Raw genomic sequence first — 22,029 nt, 5'->3', positions numbered from 1 at the left:
TCACCTGTGCACTTTATTGTGGGACCACGTGTTATCATGAATGAAAAGTTTTATTGAGCAATGCTTACGGAATAAGATGTGATGTGCAGTTAGCCAATCAGAATAAAGTATCATAATGAAACATACATCTAATGTAATTATATAGAAAATGATAACTGAGGTATAATAAATATATATAACTCATTTAATTTTAGTGGAATACAAAAGAAGTTTACTAACCAGAGATTTGAGATACAGTCTGTTTCATCTCTTTGCTAATTGGAGTGGGAAGTTCAGCCATACTATTGGGGATACTGTAGATAGGCGGTAAGTTCAGCCTTACTATTGGGGATACTATAGATAGGCAGTAAGTTCAGCCTTACTATTGAGGATACTATAGATAGGCGGTAAGTTCAGCCTTACTATTGAGGATACTATAGATAGGCGGTAAGTTCAGCCTTACTATAGGGGATACTATAGATAGGAGGTAAGTTCAGCCTTACTATTGGGGATACTATAGATAGGCGGTAAGTTCAGCCATACTATAGGGGATACTATAGATAGGCAGTAAGTTCAGCCTTACTATTTGGGATACTATAGATAGGCGGTAAGTTCAGCCTTACTATTGGGGATACTATAGATAGGCGGTAAGTTCAGCCTTACTATTGGGGATACTATAGATAGGCGGTAAGTTCAGCCTTACTATTGGGGATACTATAGATAGGCAGTAAGTTCAGCCTTACTATAGGGGATACTATAGATAGGCAGTAAGTTCAGCCTTACTATAGGGGATACTATAGATAGGCGGTAAGTTCAGCCTTACTATTGGGGATACTATAGATAGGCGGTAAGTTCAGCCTTACTATTGGGGATACTATAGATAGGCGGTAAGTTCAGCCTTACTATAGGGGATACTATAGATAGGCGGTAAGTTCAGCCATACTATTGGGGATACTATAGATAGGCGGTAAGTTCAGCCTTACTATTGGGGATACTATAGATAGGCGGTAAGTTCAGCCTTACTATTGGGGATACTATAGATAGGCGGTAAGTTCAGCCTTACTATTGGGGATCCTATAGATAGGCGGTAAGTTCAGCCATACTATTGGGGATCCTATAGATAGGCGGTAAGTTCAGCCTTACTATTGGGGATACTATAGATAGGCGGTAAGTTCAGCCCTACTATTGGGGATACTATAGATAGGCGGTAAGTTCAGCCCTACTATTGGGGATACTATAGATAGGCGGTAAGTTCAGCCCTACTATTGGGGATACTATTGATAGGCGGTAAGTTCAGCCCTACTATTGGGGATCCTATTGATAGGCGGTAAGTTCAGCCCTACTATTGGGGATCCTATAGATAGGCGGTAAGTTCAGCCTTACTATTGGGGATCCTATAGATAGGCGGTAAGTTCAGCCTTACTATTGGGGATACTATAGATAGGCGGTAAGTTCAGCCTTACTATTGGGGATACTATAGATAGGCGGTAAGTTCAGCCTTACTATTGGGGATACTATAGATAGGCATAGGCAGTAAGTTCAGCCTTACTATTGGGGATCCTATAGATAGGCGGTAAGTTCAACCTTACTATTGGGGATACTATAGATAGGCGGTAAGTTCAGCCTTACTATTGGGGATACTATAGATAGGAGGTAAGTTCAGCCTTACTATTGGGGATACTATAGATAGGCGGTAAGTTCAGCCATACTATTTGGGATACTATAGATAGGCAGTAAGTTCAGCCTTACTATTTGGGATACTATAGATAGGCGGTAAGTTCAGCCTTACTATTGGGGATACTATAGATAGGCAGTAAGTTCAGCCTTACTATTGGGGATACTATAGATAGGCGGTAAGTTCAACCTTACTATTGGGGATACTATAGATAGGCGGTAAGTTCAACCTTACTATTGGGGATACTATAGATAGGCGGTAAGTTCAGCCTTACTATTGGGGATACTATAGATAGGCGGTAAGTTCAGCCTTACTATTGGGGATACTGTAGATAGGCGGTAAGTTCAGCCTTACTATTGGGATACTATAGATAGGCGGTAAGTTCAGCCTTACTATTGGGGATACTATAGATAGGCGGTAAGTTCAGCCTTACTATTGGGGATACTATAGATAGGCGGTAAGTTCAGCCTTACTATTGAGGATACTATAGATAGGCGGTAAGTTCAGCCTTACTATTGGGGATACTATAGATAGGCGGTAAGTTCAGCCATACTATTGGGGATCCTATAGATAGGCGGTAAGTTCAGCCATACTATTGGGGATACTATAGATAGGCGGTAAGTTCAGCCTTACTATTGAGGATACTATAGATAGGCGGTAAGTTCAGCCATACTATTGGGGATACTATAGATAGGCGGTAAGTTCAGCCTTACTATTGAGGATACTATAGATAGGCGGTAAGTTCAGCCTTACTATTGGGGATACTATAGATAGGCGGTAAGTTCAGCCTTACTATTGGGGATACTATAGATAGGCGGTAAGTTCAGCCCTACTATTGGGGATACTATAGATAGGCAGTAAGTTCAGCCTTACTATTGGGGATACTATAGATAGGCGGTAAGTTCAGCCTTACTATTGGGGATACTATAGATAGGCGGTAAGTTCAGCCTTACTATTGGGGATACTATAGATAGGCAGTAAGTTCAGCCTTACTATTGGGGATACTATAGATAGGCAGTAAGTTCAGCCTTACTATTTGGGATACTATAGATAGGCGGTAAGTTCAGCCTTACTATTGGGGATACTATAGATAGGCGGTAAGTTCAGCCTTACTATTGGGGATACTATAGATAGGCAGTAAGTTCAGCCTTACTATTGGGGATACTATAGATAGGCGGTAAGTTCAACCTTACTATTGGGGATACTATAGATAGGCGGTAAGTTCAGCCTTACTATTGGGGATACTATAGATAGGCGGTAAGTTCAGCCTTACTATTGGGGATACTGTAGATAGGCGGTAAGTTCAGCCTTACTATTGGGGATACTTAAGATAGGCATTAAGTACTATAATGTCTTTATTTCTTGTAAGTACTATCATGTGTTTGTTTCTTGTAAGTACTATCATGCGTTTGTTTTTTATAAGTACTTGTGCAGGTTTGTTTCTTGTAAGTACTATCATGTGTTTGTTTCTTGTAAGTACTATCATGTGTTTGTTTCTTGTAAGTTCTATCATGGGTTTGTTTCTTGTAAGTTCTATCATGGGTTTGTTTCTTGTAAGTTCTATCATGGGTTTGTTTCTTGTAAGTACTTTCATTTGTTTGTTTCTAGTAAGTACTATCATGGGTTTGTTTCTTGTAAGTACTATCATGTGTTTGTTTTTTTTGTAAGTACTTTCATGGGTTTGTTTCTTGTAAGTACTATCATGTGTTTGTTTCTTGTAAGTACTTTCACAGGTTTGTTTCTTGTAAGTACTATCATGTCTCTGTTTCTTGTAAGTACTTTCATCATGTGTTTGTTTCTTGTAAGTACTATCATGTGTTTGTTTTTTATAAGTACTTGCGCAGGTTTGTTTCTTGTAAGTACTATCATGTGTTTGTTTCTTGTAAGTACAAGCATGGGTTTGGTTCTTGTAAGTACTATCATTCGTTTGTTTCTTGTAAGTACTATCATGCCTTTGTTTCTTGTAAGTATTTTCATGTGTTTGTTTCTTGTAAGTACTATCATGTGTTTGTTTCTTGTAAGTACTTTCATGCCTTTGTTTCTTGCAAGTACTATCATGTGTTTGTTTTCTGTAATTACTTTCATACCTTTGTTTCTTGCAAGTACTATCATGTGTTTGTTTCTTGTAAGTACAATCATGTGTTGGTTTCTTGTAAGTACTATCATGGGTTCGTTTCTTGTAAGTACTATGATGTGTTCGTTTTTTGTAAATACTTTCGTGGGTATGTTTCTTGTAAGTACTATGATGTGTTTGTTTCTTGTAAGTACTATGATGTGTTTGTTTCTTGTAAGTACTATGATGTGTTCGTTTCTTGTAAGTACTTTTGTGGGTATGTTTCTTGTAAGTGCTATAATGTCTTTGTTTCTTGTAAGTACTGTCATAGGTTTGTTTTTTGTAAGTAATATGATGTCTTTGTTTCTTGTAAGTACTTTCACGGGTTTGTTTCTTGTAAGTACTTTCACGGGTTTGTTTCTTGTAAGTACTATCATGTGTTTGTTTTCTGTAATTACTTTCATACCTTTGTTTCTTGCAAGTACTATCATGTGTTTGTTTCTTGTAATTACTATCATGTGTTTGTTTCTTGTAAGTACTATCATGTGTTTGTTTCTTGTAAGTACTATCATGTGTTTGTTTCTTGTAAGTACTTTCGTGGGTTGTTACTTGTAAGTACTATCATGTCTTTGTTTCTTGTAAGTACTTTCTTGGGTATGTTTCTTGTAAGTACTATCATGGGTTGCTTCTAAGTACTATCATGGGTTTGTTTTCTGTAAGTTTTTTCATTGGTTTTGTTTCTTAGTTCTTTCATGTGTTGGTTTCTTGTGAGTACTATCATTGGTTTGATTCTTGTTTTTGTTAGTACTATCCTGCCGTTGTTTCTTAACAGATTTAAAAAAAAAATATGTGACCAACGTCTCTGACAAGTTTTAAAAAACCAGTGTTGATTATCTTTAAAAATTCTAATCTTTATAAATCAAGTGTTGTGTAAGTTATACTAATTTCCTATTTCTGATCTTTATAATGTCAAGTGTTGTGTAAGTTATAATAATTTCCTATATCTAATCTTTATTATGTCAAGTGTTGTGTAAGTTATAATAATTTCCTATATCTAATCTTCATTATGTCAAGTGTTGTGTAAGTTATAATAATTTCCTATATCTAATCTTTATTATGTCAAGTGTTGTGTAAGTTATAATAATTTCCTATATCTGATCTTCATTATGTCAAGTGTTGTGTAAGTTATAATAATTTCCTATATCTAATCTTCATTATGTCAAGTGTTGTGTAAGTTATAATAATTTCCTATATCTAATCTTTATTATGTCAAGTGTTGTGTAAGTTATAATAATTTCCTATATCTGATCTTCATTATGTCAAGTGTTGTGTAAGTTATAATAATTTCCTATATCTGATCTTTATAATGTCAAGTGTTGTGTAAGTTATAATAATTTCCTATATCTGATCTTTATAATGTCAAGTGTTGTGTAAGTTATAATAATTTCCTATATCTAATCTTTATTATGTCAAGTGTTGTGTAAGTTATAATAATTTCCTATATCTAATCTTCATTATGTCAAGTGTTGTGTAAGTTAAAATAATTTCCTATATCTAATCTTTATTATGTCAAGTGTTGTGTAAGTTATAATAATTTCCTATATCTGATCTTCATTATGTCAAGTGTTGTGTAAGTTATAATAATTTCCTATATCTAATCTTCATTATGTCAAGTGTTGTGTAAGTTATAATAATTTCCTATATCTAATCTTTATTATGTCAAGTGTTGTGTAAGTTATAATAATTTCCTATATCTGATCTTCATTATGTCAAGTGTTGTGTAAGTTATAATAATTTCCTATATCTGATCTTTATAATGTCAAGTGTTGTGTAAGTTATAATAATTTCCTATATCTAATCTTTATTATGTCAAGTGTTGTGTAAGTTATAATAATTTCCTATATCTAATCTTCATTATATCAAGTGTTGTGTAAGTTATAATAATTTCCTATATCTAATCTTTATTATGTCAAGTGTTGTGTAAGTTTTAATAATTTCCTATATCTGATCTTCATTATGTCAAGTGTTGTGTAAGTTATAATAATTTCCTATATCTGATCTTTATGAAGGTTATTTATTTGATATATTCTCCATATTTGTTTGTTTTGTAGGCCAGCTAAAGACGAAAGTTGTACAGAATTAGAACTATCAGCTGTAAGAGCCATGTCTGCTGTTCTATGTTGTGGTCCTGTATTTGACACCAATGGCCTCAATGATGATGGGTATATCTATCAGTGGTTGGATATGTTACTTAGTTCCCATGATGACAGAGTAGGTACTTCTAAATAGGATTTATTATGTGATGGATTATTAACACATATATTTGTAATGTTATATCAAGTCTTTTACTAATTGAGGGGCATGTGATACTAAATTTTTAGAGGGTAAAAATTTTATGGCCCCCCAACGAAGTTGTCAGTGCCATATAGTTTTACCCTTGTCCGATATTCCGAAATTCCGTAATTTCGTAATTCCGTCATTCTGTCATTCCACAACAAACCATTATACAGAGTTTTTTTCTAAACGCCTTCAGATATTAGGCTGATTTTTGGTATGTGAGTTAACCAATATGTTTTACAGATCAAGATTAAGTTTCATTCCGCTCTGCTAATTTTTGCTGAAATTACTGGCTTTGGACTGTGATAAATTATTGAAAATCACAGTTATACAGATTTTTTTCTATACGCTTCCAGATTTTGAGCTGATTTTTGATATGTGAGACTAACATCGTGTTTGTGTCCACATGTGTTGTTGAAATTGAAGATTTTTCAACTTTTTGGGACGGGGCTATTCGTGTCACTTTGACATATCGAGTTTTTTTATTAAATTGATCTAATGATTTAATTAAAAATGATAATGTTAAAGCTGCTTGACTAAGGAGGAGTTTGACATAAATTGATTTTTGTATTGACTGTGTGTGATAATGTTAGGAATAGAGATGATGATGAGGTCAGGGATGAATCACAGTGTAAATGTTTTGTTTATAAAGTAAATGGTGGATCAAATATTTTCATCTCATGGAATTCATCGGTGAAAATACTATCTATTGATGATACTTCTGTTTAAGAAACCACAATAAAACAGTGTATGGTTATCATCAAATATGTTGTAGGTCAATTTTTTCAGAAAATTCCTTTTTTGCAACAAATTAAAAAAATGCAACTCATATGCCAAAGTTCATTTCAAAACTTGCATGTACATGAAATGAAATTTCAAAGACAAACATTTTTGATATTGAACTGTATGTTCATAGATGACTAATCTGCCTTTTGACACCCCTCAGATCAAGGAAGAGGTAAGACTAGCTATGTATGGTGTGCATTCAATGTCTTTATTAGCTATTGCATTAGAATATGCTTGTCATCAACACCACATCAGTTAACATTAGAAATAATTTTGTTATTTGTTATGTTAACAACTAATTATTGCTTAATTTCAGTATTATTTCTTTATTGAATGCATATTACGGAAATTGACACAATTTGCACACCATACCTTTTTGCATGTTCATTTGTATTTTTAGTATTTTTTTCAGTTTGCTAGTGCTTTCTTACTTTGCCTCTCTTGACTATGTTCTTTGTGATACTTTAAGTGTGTTTATAAAAATATTTGATTAAAGGCCAAATTTAGAATTGTAACATTTTATATTGTTATCCATCTGTCTTTCTTGAGTAATGACAAGATTCCAATAATATCCTGTATTAATACTGCAAACATAAATAAACTCTACAAGAATAATAAGATAGGAAAGATTTGGTCGAGAAATTTATTTGTAATTTTTAATTTTTTTTAATTTTTAGCTCACCTGGCCCGAAGGGCCAAGTGAGGTTTTCCCCATCACTTTGTGTCTGTCGTCCATCGTCATTAACTTTTACATAAATCTTCTCCTCTGAAACTACTGGGCCAAATTCAATCAAACTTGGCCACAATCATCATTGGGGTATCTAGTTTAAAAAATGTGTCCGATGACACGCCCAACCAACCAAGATGGCCGCCATGGCTAAAAATAGAATAGGGTAAAATGCAGTTTTTGGCTTATAACTCAAAAACCAAAGCTTTTAGAGCAAATCTGACGTGGGTAAAATTGTTATTTAGGTCAAGATCTATCTGCCCTGAAATTTTCAGATGAATCGGACAACCCGTTGTTGGGTTGCTGCGTCTGAATTGGTTATTTAAAGGAAATTTTGCTGTTTGGTTATCTTGAATATTATTATAGATAGAGATAAACTGTTAACAGCAATAATGTTCAGCAAAGTAATATTTACAAATAAGTCAACATGACCGAAATGGTCAATTGACCCTCTAAGGAGTTATTGTCCTTTATAATCAATTTTTCATAAAATTTGTAAATTTTTATTAACATTTTCCACTGAAACTACTGGGCTAAGTTCAATATTGATAGAGATAATTGTAAGCAGCAAGACTGTTAAGTAAAGTAAGATGTACAAACACATCACCATCACCAAAACACAATTTTGTCATGACTCTATCTGCTTTCTTTGTTTAATATTCACATAGACCAAGGTGAGCGACACAGGATCTTTAGAGCCTCTAGTTTGAATTTAGTACCGGTATATGTCGTTATTTAAGAAAACAATGTGAAGATTTTTTTGCAGTCTTTTTTGTATGAATGCTGCAAAAATAAGTATCTTAGTCTTTATTTATGTAAACAATGAATACAATATTTGGGACTTGTTATCTTTGTGAAAAAGAACTGACTTAAGAGAAGAGATATGATTGATAATGAGAAAAATATCTACCAACACACAATGTCAACCACTACAGATTATCATATGTCCTTTAACAACCTTACTTTAATTCTAGCTTATAAAGGATCCAGATAGCAAAAATTGAATAATTAGAAAAGAAAACCAAGGTCTTATTTATGCTTATATCTACTGATCTACAGGCTCATTGTTTAGGACAGGCACAAAAAGAATAAACATGTTTGCGAGTGTTCAACACTTCCCCTATCCTAGGACAGTGGTGTCATGGGTGTATCAGTACAACATCAGAAAAACTGTTCAAATTTGTAGAAAAGGGATTGACTCATCTGAATAGCATAGCACATAAAGTCAGATCAAAGCCAACTTTCTGCAGATGTCAATTTAGTCCCAGCGTTTATATATACACAGTTCTATCAACCAGTATCTTTGGACTTGATCACATCCTCAGAGGACATTCTCTTTAATCAACCAAAAAAATCAAGTATTTCAATTATAATATTTTTAAACCATCTTTTTTTAAGTAAGCATAAATCTTGGTATAAAACATTTGAAAAGATGAAAAATGTAGCAATCTTAAATAGCAATGGTATGAAATACAATACTGTGTTTATTGATAATGATTCTCTCACACTATTGTCAGCAGTTTGATGTCCCTTCTGTAAGAATTGAGTGTTACCCTTGTCTCTTTCCAACCCTCTTTCCATCATGTCTGTCCCCAAAGTTTGTTTCCGTTCTCTCCTTTAGCTTGCCTCAACAAAATGTTATGGAACTTATTCACATTGCTTGTTACCACATAACTCAGATGGAGATCAAAATTGGGAGGGATGGCTTTTACTGTTTATGAGTTATGCCCCTTTATAAACATAAAAATTGATATTTTTTTTATTTTTGTTCTCTAACTTGAGTATGCCTCAACCAATTTGTTTTGAAACTTATACACAATGCTTATTACCACAAAACACAGATCAAGTTAGAAATTGGTTGGCATCACTTTTACAGATATTGAGTTATGCCGCTTTTAAAATGAATCTCTTACTTTAGTTTGCATCAGTCAAATGTTATGAATCTTATACTCAATACTTATAATCTAAAAATTGTCATAACTACATGAATCCTGCATCTGTATATGGAAGTTGACTCATGCATATTTACAAGGGGGGGGGGGGCACATTCTTCATCTATTGTTTTTGTTTTTGAATGTCAATATGAAATCGTTTAATGTGAAAATTTGTCAGATGTTACTTTGAGGGAAGACTTTATCCATTAATTTTGATAGCAAAGCAGACGAGTTTGTTTGATGAAAAATTGGAATGTGTATTTATTTGACTGTTTTTCAAATAGTTTGACTGGTAGATTATGTAGTGTTACATATATATAGTCTGTTTGGATGATCATATTGCACCATTATTTTATTTCTTACTTTATGTCTCATTGATATTTTTTGTATATCTAAATATATAACCCGCATGATACCTCATGTGTCTTTTAAGAGACAAATCTTTGTGCAAATGATGATAAACTATCATTTTATTCTGATCATATATATATATATATAATATATAAGAGAGCCCAGGTGGTCGTGTGGTCTAGCGGGACGGCTGCAGTGCAGGCGATTTGGTGTCACGATATCACAGTAGCATGGGTTCGAATCCCGGCGAGGGAAGATCTAACATTGTTGGGTTGATGTTTAGACGAGTTGTATATAAAATATATTATATATATAACTTGTCTAAACATCAACCGAACAATGTTAGATCTGTTAATTTGCTTTCCCAAATTTTATGTTCTTCCCTCACCGGGATTTGAACCCATGCTACTGAGATATCATGACACCAAATTGCCTGCACTTTAGCCGTCCTGCTAGACCATGCGACCACCTGGCCTTGAAGGCATAAAACTTTGCTCAGTGCTCAGAGCACAAAAATCATGCTCGAAACATGAAATCCAGCAATTTGATTGGTTGATTTTCAAGTCTGAATACAAAAATCATGGTCAAAAGTTTATTGACCGTGATGCCAGGGCTTCTAAAATGAAGCTTTTGGTGGCCGTGTGTTACCTTTCCACGTCAGTTTTAATCTAGCGTCGTACTACAGTACATGATATATAGGGAATGAAGATGTTATTTCAGATCAGCTAAATTATCTATAGTAAAGAGGTAAAGGATCCTACAAATTAATGTAAGATACAGTCACAGAAAATAATTATATTTATAAGTACGTCTGAGCCAGTGACAACTCTACAACAGATTTATCTATCGGATATATAAATTCTGTCCTTAATAATTATAAAAATAAGGAAATTTGGAATAATTATAAAAATAAGGAGATGTGGTATTATTTTGAAAACAAGGAGATGTGGTATAATTATGAAAATAAGGAGATGTGGTATAATTATGAAAATAAGGAGATGTGGTATAATTATGAAAATAAGGAGATGTGGTATAATTATGAAAATAAGGAGATGTGGTATAATTATGAAAATAAGGAGATGTGGTATAATTATAAGAATAAGGAGATGTGGTATAATTGACAATGAAACAACTATCAATCAAAGTTCAAAATGAAGAGGATGTATGCATTTATAGGCATTTGTTTTGCCTTCAACAATGAGTAAAAAACAAAACTGTATGCTATAAAAGGCCCCTACAAGAAAAATATTAAACAAGTCAATTGAGAAAACTAAACCCTGAAGTTTTAACAAAACAGTTTACGGAAAACAAATATGTCTAAAATGAACCAACGACAACCACTGAACTTCAAGTTCCTGACACAAAAACAATTTGGTGGGGTTATATAAACATGTTTGTGAGTGCTCAACCTTCACCTAACCGGGGACAGTTGCTTAACAGTACAAAAACAGTGCATGTATAATAAGAAAGACGTCTAAACTGTATAAATTTGTATTGATGACTGAAGTACAAGATAATGTCATAAGTAAACGACGTTAGATATACAATAGTGCTGTGTTATGTTAACTTATTTTTCTGTGCGTACAGGTACATGTATATATGTATTTTCTCAATGATGTTTTGTGATGAGATAGATAATCAACCCGTATGGAACGCCATGACTGCCTTATAATGTTGATGATCAGCATTATATGCAGGGGTCACAACATTATATGCAGTGGTCACACCATTATATGCAGTGGTCACACCATTATATGCAGTGCTCACAAAATTATATGCTGTGCTAACAACATTATATGCAGTGCTCAAATCATTATATGCATTGCTCACAACATTATATGCAGTGCTCACAACATTATATGAAGTGCTCACAACATTATACACAGTGGTCCCAACATTATACGCAGTTGTCGGGACATTATATGCAGTGGTCACAACATTATACGTTTTTTGTTGATGATCAGTGATGATGATGTTTGTTGTATGTGATGGTGGTTCAGATTCGGTAAACTTCAGTTTTTTTTAGCAGAAATTACAGAATCCGTTATTGGCAATGCCCAGCAAACAACATTGAAACAGTTATTAAAGTCATGTTATCATTAAGGCAGTATACAATATTTAAAACTGATTGAAATAAGGAAATTAAAAAGAATGATCAATTAATACTACAAATTTATTCCACACCAGGGCATTTTTAACTTATTTTGGTGATCAGTTTCACCATATTCACAACTTAATATGTATATACTTTAAGTATTTAATTAATTCCGTTGCCGAGGGCAGCTAGATACGACTTAAGAGGTCAAACCCTGAACCATTCGGACAAAAATGATCACAATATTCACGCTTGATACAGGTCTGAATTTGGATTGGAATTAAATATTTAACACATAATAGGTTTCTGACACAGAATAATTGTAGACAAAGAACTTAGAATTGGTTATATAATTTGAACTTATACTAATTATTTAGCTTACCAGGCCTGAAGGGCCAAGTGTGCTTTTCTAATAAATCCATCATTCAAGATGGCCGCCAGCAGGGGACTTAGTTTAACATAAGATCCATGTAATACATACAAATAAAATTGAGAATGGCAATGGGAAATGTGTCAAAGAGACAACAACCTGACCGTAGGACATACAACAGCAGAAGGTCACCAACAGGTCTTCAATGCAGCGAGAAATTCCCGCACCAGGAGGGGTCCTTCAGCTGGCCCCTAAACAAATTTTATATATCTTGTAGCTAGTGCCCCTTTTTAAAAGTATCTGTTAAGAGTTTTATCTTTCTTATATGATTTCAAAAATCCAAGTAGAGTCAGGTGAGCAACACAGGCTCTTGAGAGCCTCTAGTTTGTGTTTGCACTATGCTGTTTCGAAATGCCCACCCCCTCCCAAAAATGAAAAAAAATACTTTCCTCTTTTTTTTTATTTTGTGCGATACACACATACATTGCATATTGATCACAAACTGAAAAAGAAAAAAAAATATGTATCACCTACTTTTTTGACAAAAAAAAATTTATGAAGAAATTTTCTTTTTTATTTCTGAAATCTGATATGAGAAACAATTTTCTTTACACATAATTTTTAAGGAGTGTAAGGGAGGTAATCAAACATTATGTTTGGATTACCTCAATGTATTTGGATAACCTTCCTGACACTGGTTTCAAGTCTTAATTGGCCATTAACCAAGAAACCCTTGTTTTTCCTTCTTTTTTGCCTCTAATTCCTAAACAGTTTGGTTGAACTCAATCCTAACCATCCCTTTATGGTATAGAAACTTGTGGTATAATTTCAGAGAGATCCATACACTTACACACAAGTTAATGTCTGTAAACTACAAAAATGTTTATTTGGGTCCCCTTTTTTGCCCCTTTTTCATAAACAGTTGAAACCATTACCCCCAAAATCAATCCCAACCTTTATTAGTGGTTGTAAACCTTGTGTTTTATTGATTTCTATTTACTATACAATAGTTATTATCCGGAAACCATCTGTCTTCTAATGACACTGACAACGACAAAGTGATAGCAATATACGACCAATTTTTGTTTTATTATTTTCTACGGTTGTATTAAAACATATTTATTTAAACACATATATAATTGTGCAGTTCTGATCATTTAATTCTAAATAAATATCTTCAGATTACTTGGGACTGCAATTTAGATATGTTATGACCCAGTATTTTTCAAGGAGAACCAAATATCTATTAGAAGTATACTGTTCATTGCATTTTTTTTTTTATTAATGTTATTAGAAATAGAATTTTGCTTAAACATACAATTTTGAATCTTATTTTAAAAAGGCATATAGCACAGCAATTTTTAGTGTAAAAGAACTACATGTATTTCATGAATTTTAATCCTTTAAAGTATATAATTCGGACTATGCTATACATAAAAGCCAAATAAGTTTTGACAATTTTCCATATTTTACCCTGTGAGTGATCCATATACAGGAAAAAGAAGCCCACAGAAACAATCAAGATCCATCGTCAAAAGCAACTTTCCAAATAACGAAAAATATTCAGATATGAAATTTTCAACCTCTTACATTGATCCTTACATGGGATATGGAAAAAAATTGTTAGCAAAAATAACAGAAATCCCTGGACTATAGACAAGCTAAGGTATGTGAGAAGAATTAGAACGCCAATAACAACAACGAGAAGAATTCACAGTAAAACAATACTAGTAGTTCTCCATTAATATGATTATATTACAATTATATATTGACATAATAACAAGTGAAGATTGTTTTTTGTGCTTCTGTTATGGTGACAAAAAATTTGTACGGAACTTCAATAAAATGAATGAAGTGCTCAGTAACAAATAGCATTCCTCTTTTAAGTGTTGTTGTTTTCAACTGGACCTTAACCAATTGTGCGTAAAATTTGGGTTGAGGCGACCAACTTTTTTCACGGTCCATTGTTATCAGAGAAGTGTGATCTAAAAGATATCATTCTTCTATGACTTGTAGTTGATTAGATTTTGTATCTTAATGTATCTTAACCTGAATTAATTTAGGTCAAGATGACTTTTTTCATGGACAATCGTTACTATCCAATAATAGTAAATAATTCTTTTTCTGCTCACAGTTTGTTTCAATCTTTACCTAAATGCAAAACTCAGATGCATGATTTGTTTTATTAGTTGTTAGTGGCTTTGAACTTGCTGATAGTAAATGCGAGTACTTTCAGAATAGTACTTAGTGTAATTTTGTTGTTGGGATATACAAGTACCCGGCCACATCCACTCTGTTTTTTTGTTAGATGTATTTATATTTGTATCCATCTGATGAGTTTAGCCTTTTTCAACTGATTTCATAGTTGGTTCTTATGTTGTTCTGTTAAACCACTGTCCCAGGTTAGAGGGAGGGTTTGGATCCCATATTAAAACCTGCCACATTCTGTATGTATTATGCCTGTCCCAAGTCAGCAGCTTGTATTTCAGTGGTTGTCGTTTGTTGATGTATTACATGTTTGTTTTTCGTTCGTTTGTTTGTACATAAATTAGGCCGTTAGTTTTCATTTCAGGTTCTTCTATAGCTGACTATGAGGTATGGGCTTTGCTCATTGTTGAAGGCCATACTGTGACCTATAGTTGTCAATTTCTGTGTCATTGGTCTCTTGTGGAGAGTTGTTTCAATGGCAAACATACTACTTTTCTCATATACCAGATATTAACCGTGCAGACTGACGAACAACATAGTAAACATTTTATTCACCCCATAAACTCAGTTTTCATAAGAGATGATAACTATCAATGAAAATGTTAAACTGGGTCTTGAAAGGGTAAATTTTTCTTATGAAAGTTTATATCTCTCTATAAGGCTGCTGCTCATATTTAGAAGACAAACTGCTTGACTTGGTAAAAAGCTTGTAAAAAAATTGGAATAATTGATGGAAAGTTATGTTAAACATGTATTGGTATCACGTTGGCGTCGGCAGCGTCCGAAGACTTTTGGTTTTCGCACTATAACTTTACTATAAGAGAATAGAAATACAAATGTATATGAAATTTAAACACAAGGTTTATGACCATAAAAGGAAGGTTGGGATTGATTTTGGAAGTTTTGGTCCCAACAGTTTGGGAATTAGGGGCCAAAAAGGGCCCAAATAAGCATTATTTTTGGTTTTCGCACAATAACTTAAGTATAAGTAAATAGAAATCTATGAAATTTCGACACAAGGTTTATGACCACTAAAGGAAGGTTGGGATTGATTTTGGGAAATTTGGTCCCAACAGTTTAGGAATTAGGGGCCAAAAAAGGGCCCAAATAAGCATTATTCTTGGTTTTCGCACAATAACTTTAGTATAAGTAAATAGAAATCAATGAAATTTAAACACAAGGTTTATGACCACAAAAGGAAGGTTGCGATTGATTTTGGGAGTTGAGGTCCCAACAGTTTAGGAATTAGGGGCCAAAAAGGGGCCCAAATAAGCATTTTTCTTGGTTTTCGCACCATATCTTAGGTATAAGTAAATAGAAATCTATGAAATTTTAACACAAGGTTTATGGCCATAAAAGAAAGGTTTGGATTGATTTTGGGAGTTTTGGTCCCAACAGTTTAGGAATAAGGGCCCAAAGGGTCCAAAATTAAACTTTGGTTGAATTCATCAAAAATTGAATAATTGGGGTTCTTTCATATGCTGAATCTAACTGTGTATGTGGATTCTTATTTTTGGTCCCATTTTCAAATTGGTCTACAGTAAGGTCCAAAGGGTCCAAAATGAAACTAAGTTTGATTTTAACAAAAATGGAATTCTTGGGTTTTTTTGATATGCTGAATCTAAACATGTACTTAGAATTTTGATAATTGGCCCAGTTTTCAAGATGGTCCAAATTGCGGTTCAAAATTAAAATTTGTTTGATTTCAACAAAAATTGAATCCTTGGGGTTCTTTGGTATGCTGAATCTAAACATGTACTTATAATTTTTATTATGGGCCCAGTTTTCAAGTTGGTCCAAATCGTGGTCCAAAATTAAACTTTGTTTGATATCAACAAAAATTGAATCCTATGGGTTCTTTGATATGCTGATTCTAAACCTGTATTTAGATTTTTGATTATAGGCCCAGTTTTCAAGTTGGTCTAAATTGCGGTCCAAAATTAAACTTTGTTTGATTTCAACAAAAATTGTATATATGGGGTTCTTTGATATATGCTTAATCTAACCATGTATTTAGATTTTTGATGTTTGGGCCCGGTTATCAGATTGGTCCAAATTGAGGTCTAAAGGGAAAATTGATTTTTGTTTGATTTCATCAAAAATTTAATTCTTGGGGTTCTTTGATATGCTGAATCTAACCATGTATTTAGATTTTGGCTATTGGACCATAATAGTTATGTCCAATTTAAAATTTAAAGTTTTTAAGTTGAAGTTCTTAGACCACATTCATTATGTGTCAGAAACCTGTGTTGTGTCAACTATTTAATCACAATTCAAATTCAGAGCTGTATCAAGCCTGAATGTTGTGTCTATACTTGCCCCAAAAATCAGGGTTCGAACTCTGCGGTCGTATAAAGCTGTGCCCTGTGGAGCATCTGGTTTTCTGATATAATAATTTTCAATCAAAATTGCCTTGATAACATGACTTCAACAACTGTTTTAATTTTTTTGGGGGCACCACCAATTATGACTATTCGGTAATTTCCAATAAAAAAATCTGAAGTTTATCTAATGAACCACCACCATCACGTCATTAAACATCATCATCACCATCACTGATCATCACCTTCATCAACAAAAAACGTATAATGTTGTGACCACTGCATATGATGTTATGACCACTGCATATATAATGTCCTGACAACTGCATACAATTTTTGGACCACTGCATATGATGTTGTGAGCACTGCATATAATGGTGTGAGCACTGCATATGTTGTGAGCACTGCATATAATGGTGTGAGCACTGCATATAATAGTGTGAGCACTGCATATAATGGTGTGAGCACTGCATATAATGTTGTGAGCACTGCATATAATGCTTATCGATCATCAACATGAGGCAGTTATGACGTTCCATAAACCCAAATTACATGTATGTGGATGTAAGCAACCATAGGTCACATTGAAGTTACTGTAAGAAGTATACTGCAAACAATTCAAACTAGAAAACCAATTACTGTGGTTTAATTAATATTTGTTGGGTTGGACCTTTATTTTTGGGGGGTTTCATGGGTACAGAGGAAACAAAGGAGTAAGTTCGGTAAGTGCCATATTTGGCCCCAATTATAAAGTTCATGGTTCCAAGACATGATTGTTTTAAGTTGCCTTAAAGACATGAAAAAAAGTTAGAGAGCTGTTTTTGTGAAAGTTTAATTCTAACGATTTTTACATTCTAAAATGGTCAAGATAAGGGATTTTGGTGAAATTTGACAAAATAAGCGGGATTTCAACCAAATAAAGGACCAGGAAACATAGAGCGCAGGTGTCGACAAGCTTAATATTCAAATAAGACATGTTAAATGTCTTCACAAACATTATTTTAAAAGATCTTTGTTGTCGACATATGCGCTCTATGTTTCCTGTCAAATAATCTTTGGAAATTTACCCATTTTCATTGATTTTTTCATGAAAAATCAATATGAGTACAACTTGTGACGTCATAATGAAACGCAGAAACGTAAAATTTTAAACAAAATGGCTTATATCCTATCTAGTCAATGTATTAGCTATAATTTATCGTGATATTGGTCAATAAATTCGAATTTGAAATTTACGCTAAAAAAGTGGGCCATTTTAGGACCTTATCGAACATTCTCCTTTAAGTGTTCAACTTTATATTTTTTTTTATGCTTACTGAAAACAAGGCTCCCCAAATATATGTTTAGCATATGGTAATTTGCTCTCTGTCTGTCTGTCCTTCTATCTGTCACTCTTTCCTAGATTTTCCATCATACATGATGGAATTTTGTGATGGAACAAATGCCACCAAATTCCATCAGTTGATGGAGTATTGGAACAACTTTCCATCAATGCTGGGAAATGGTTGATGGAAATTGTTTGATGGAAACCTGATGGCATAATTTTCATCTGATGGATAATTGATGGTATTTTTGCCATCTGATGGATAATTGATGGAACATTTTAACTGATGGAATATTTTTCCATTACATGTATAATGACAGAAACTTGATGGAGAATCGACCATCAGATGGAGAATGTCTTTAGAAAATTTTCCATATATGGCATATTCTGTGATTTAATAAAACATCTTATTTGTTCTCTGTCATCTATAGGTACACCTGTCACATGTGTGTATCGTTTAGTGTAGTGCATGCCCTATTGAACTTGCTGTCCTTAAAGTGCATGCCCTATTGAACTTGCTGTCCTTAAAGTTGAATTTGTTGATGGGAAATTCTGCAAAATAAAAGTAAAAGAATCTAGCATATAAAAGAATTAGTTGAAATTGTAAGATATAAAGTTAGTTGCAGTTACATTCATTCTCAATTCTGAAATTGTCAAATGAAAATAACACTTTTTCAAAAGATTTGTATAAATGTGTCACTTGCAGGGGCAATATCTAAAGAGGTTGTCCTTTCTTTTTTTGTTTAATATTTTTTTGTTTTTTCATAATCATTGTACTATTAACATAATGGCCCTGTTTAGATAATAATTTTGGTGGGTAGTGTACATACTATATAAAAAAGAAGATGTGGTATGATTGCCAATGAGACAACTATCCACAAAAGACCAAAATAACATGTATAAAGATATATTGTTTTGTCATTTGTGGATATATAAATGTCGTATTGTCTGTCATACCACAGAACTCTAATTTTATAGCAAAATTACTTTATTAGAAGTTCTATTTTATAAAACAAATAATGTTTTAAAATTAAACAAAATATGACTCCTGTCCTACATTATTATAGTAATAATGTATATGAATATTTTTTGTGTCATATATGGTCTCTTGTGGAGAGTTGTCTCATTGGCAATCATACCAAATCTTCTTTATTAATATTTTTTATAAATCTATGGTAATTTTTTCTAGATTCTGAAAAGTTAATTAACAATTTAGATATCACTCTATATATTGCTACTTTGAAAGTTAAAGAGCATATACATATATTCAAAATGGTGCAAATCTTGATACTTGTTGTACTTACCAAAAGATGTAATTTAAAATATATGTACACACTAATCTTCTTAAATCCAAGAGACATATATGTTATTAGAAGAATACATCTGCACTGTTCAATGTCAATAGAATTAATAAGAACTTTTTGATCTTACATCCATTGTAAAATTCATAATTTGATCATGAAATTAGACATCTTTGCTTCTTGTCTGCTAGTTTTTGGAAGTTCAAATTTGAATTTAATGATTTGTTGAGTTTGTTTAGGGGGTTGTGACAATCTGATTCCTAATGTACCTCTAATAAATATATAGTGTTATCTAAATCTTGAATAATTGCTATATATTATATAAAAAATATTGATTAATTGTTTGTAGTTTATCTTTATGTTATAAGTTAAAGATATTGCAGAAAAATGCACAAAAAGCATGTGCTCCCCTCATTTGGCCTCAAACTCTGTGTACATTTATGATGTCACATCCTGTACACAAAGGTTAAAGGAAAAAGAGATTGGCACCTGACACCTGTTTCTATCACCAGCTCATATTTCCAGTTAATGGAAAAATTACCATATCATCACAGTCTTCAAAATATTCTAAGTCCCAATTCCATCCCACTTTCCATCAAAGAAATTTAAAGTCCAATTTCCATCAAACTTCTTTCATTTCATTCCTATTTACCATCAGATGGAATAAGTGCCATCATATTATCCATCAGGGGGTAAAAATTCCATTCAATTTTCCATCAGATGGTAAAAATGCCATCCAATTTTCCATCAGGGATTAAAGATGCCATCAAATTTTCCATCAAAAGAATGCTGATGGAAATAATATTCCTAATTTCCATCATTCTTTGATGGATTTTTTTGGTTTTGGATGGAATTCCATCAAGTACTATCAAATTTCCATCAATTGTCCACCAAGTGTTGATGGAAAATGAAGAAATTGATGGAAGATCTAGGGAAGGGTGTGAGGCTTGATTGGAATGAAACTTATGTTGATAAAAGATAACAGTATTTTGATAGTTTTTAATACTTTCTTCTCATGCAGCGATTATGGAACAGTTATGTAAGTTGTTTTTTATATATACAATCAAAGTTTCCCTATTGTTGTCAAGATTCTCTATACATGTCAAAATCTTCAAAAGCTGCAATTGAATCCACTGTTATTACTGCATCAGTTTTATCCATTTCAGCAAATTATTTTTTCAGTTCATTGGTAATGACTTAGACATCATACTTTAAAATTTTTGTTTTACCTTTTCCTCTTAAATATATTATTTGTACTTGGCTTCCCAATCTTTTGTTTACACATGTGCTGGTATTGTGAAGTTAATTACATTCAGTGGAGTGATTAATTATTAAGGGCATACAGAACCAAAGGCAAAACAATATGATTGATCCATCTAAATAAGAACAAACTTTAAAATCAGTTGGAAAAGATATCTCAACAGAACAGCACAAAGCACAAAAATCTGGTTCAAAGCTAACAATCAAAGCCAATTTTAAGGATATACGCTTGTCATGTTTGGGATTTTTGTCAGATTTACAGAATCCTCTGGTTTTATCCATTTGAATGCCTTAAAAAAAAATACCCATTGACCCCCATTTTTTCTTTTTATAAATCTTTTAGATGTATAATTATAAAAGTAAAAGTCTTACAAAATGAATACTTTTAAAATGAAAAACTGACAATCATGTGAGATTTATGAATGTGAAATACAATAAGAATCTCTCAAATGTTATTACAAGTTTTATTTTGAAACTCACCCTTTGCAATACTGAAATCATTACCGATGTCATATGGTATTTTGATGTACTAGTATTATATATATCTAGAAAATGGTTTTAATCAAGAAAATAATGTCATAGTTAATTGCTATGACAAGTGCAAAAAGAATACAATATTTTTTTACTGCTATTCATACCATAAAGCCATGAAGAATGAGGAGATGTGACACAACTATCCAACAGAGACCAACTGACATAGGTGTTAGCAACTGTAGGTCACTGTGTTGCCTTCAACAATATGCACCACCCATATCTGATAGCAAAATGAAACACAATTCTAATGAGAAAACCAACAGCCTATTTGATGTACAATAAAACAACAAACGAAAAACAAATATATTTGATTTTGTTGTTTTGCTAAAATCTGCATGTAACCTTATGGAAAATTTGAAATTTGTTGAACATTTAAATTCGTGGATCACCTGTTCCACGACATCCATAAAAAATTGTATCCAATGAATAATAATTAATCCACCGTAAAATTAACAACAGTAGTTCACTGTACAGCCTTCAGCAGTGTGCAAAACCCCTACCGCATTGATGTTAACAATAAAATAGAGAAATTATGAGACTCACAGTAAACTATGTTGTCCTGTATAGGAAAGAGATTGTTTTAAGTGAATTTCCTTTTTTTTACGAAGGCAAAAATTTAAAAAAGTTTGGTCGTATATGGGTATTACATCCTTGTTGGTGTCGTCCTCATCGTCATCAGCGTTTCCAAAGATGAATGCTTTCTGGATAATAAATTTAGTATAAGTAAATAGAATCAATCAAATTTAACCAAACTAAGCCACAATCATTATTAGG

General features: G+C 32.9%; 1 protein-coding gene across 13 annotated transcripts in view; it reads left to right on the top strand.

The window, feature by feature from the left end:
* Nucleotides 1–22,029, top strand: part of LOC139486839 (protein furry-like) — a 380,646-nt gene that overhangs the window by 99,947 nt on the left and 258,670 nt on the right. For 9 of the 13 annotated variants that reach the window (XR_011655645.1, XR_011655644.1, XR_011655643.1 and 6 more), the window contains exons 27-29: nucleotides 195–306; nucleotides 5,819–5,978; nucleotides 6,961–7,002. Coding sequence is in view for 10 of the 13 variants with exons in the window: in XM_071271853.1 (XP_071127954.1) it covers nucleotides 195–306; nucleotides 5,819–5,978; nucleotides 6,961–7,002 (314 nt within the window). In the remaining 3 variants the exon portion in view is untranslated. The remainder of the gene's footprint in view (nucleotides 1–194; nucleotides 307–5,818; nucleotides 5,979–6,960; nucleotides 7,003–22,029) is intronic. The other 4 variants (XM_071271862.1, XM_071271859.1, XM_071271861.1 and 1 more) reach the window with 2 other exon arrangements.

This window comes from Mytilus edulis, chromosome 8 (genome assembly GCF_963676685.1).
Source record: "Mytilus edulis chromosome 8, xbMytEdul2.2, whole genome shotgun sequence".
Taxonomy (NCBI): domain Eukaryota; kingdom Metazoa; phylum Mollusca; class Bivalvia; order Mytilida; family Mytilidae; genus Mytilus; species Mytilus edulis.
Note: the sequence above shows the minus strand (reverse complement) of the source record. Positions and strands in the feature narration are given on the sequence as shown.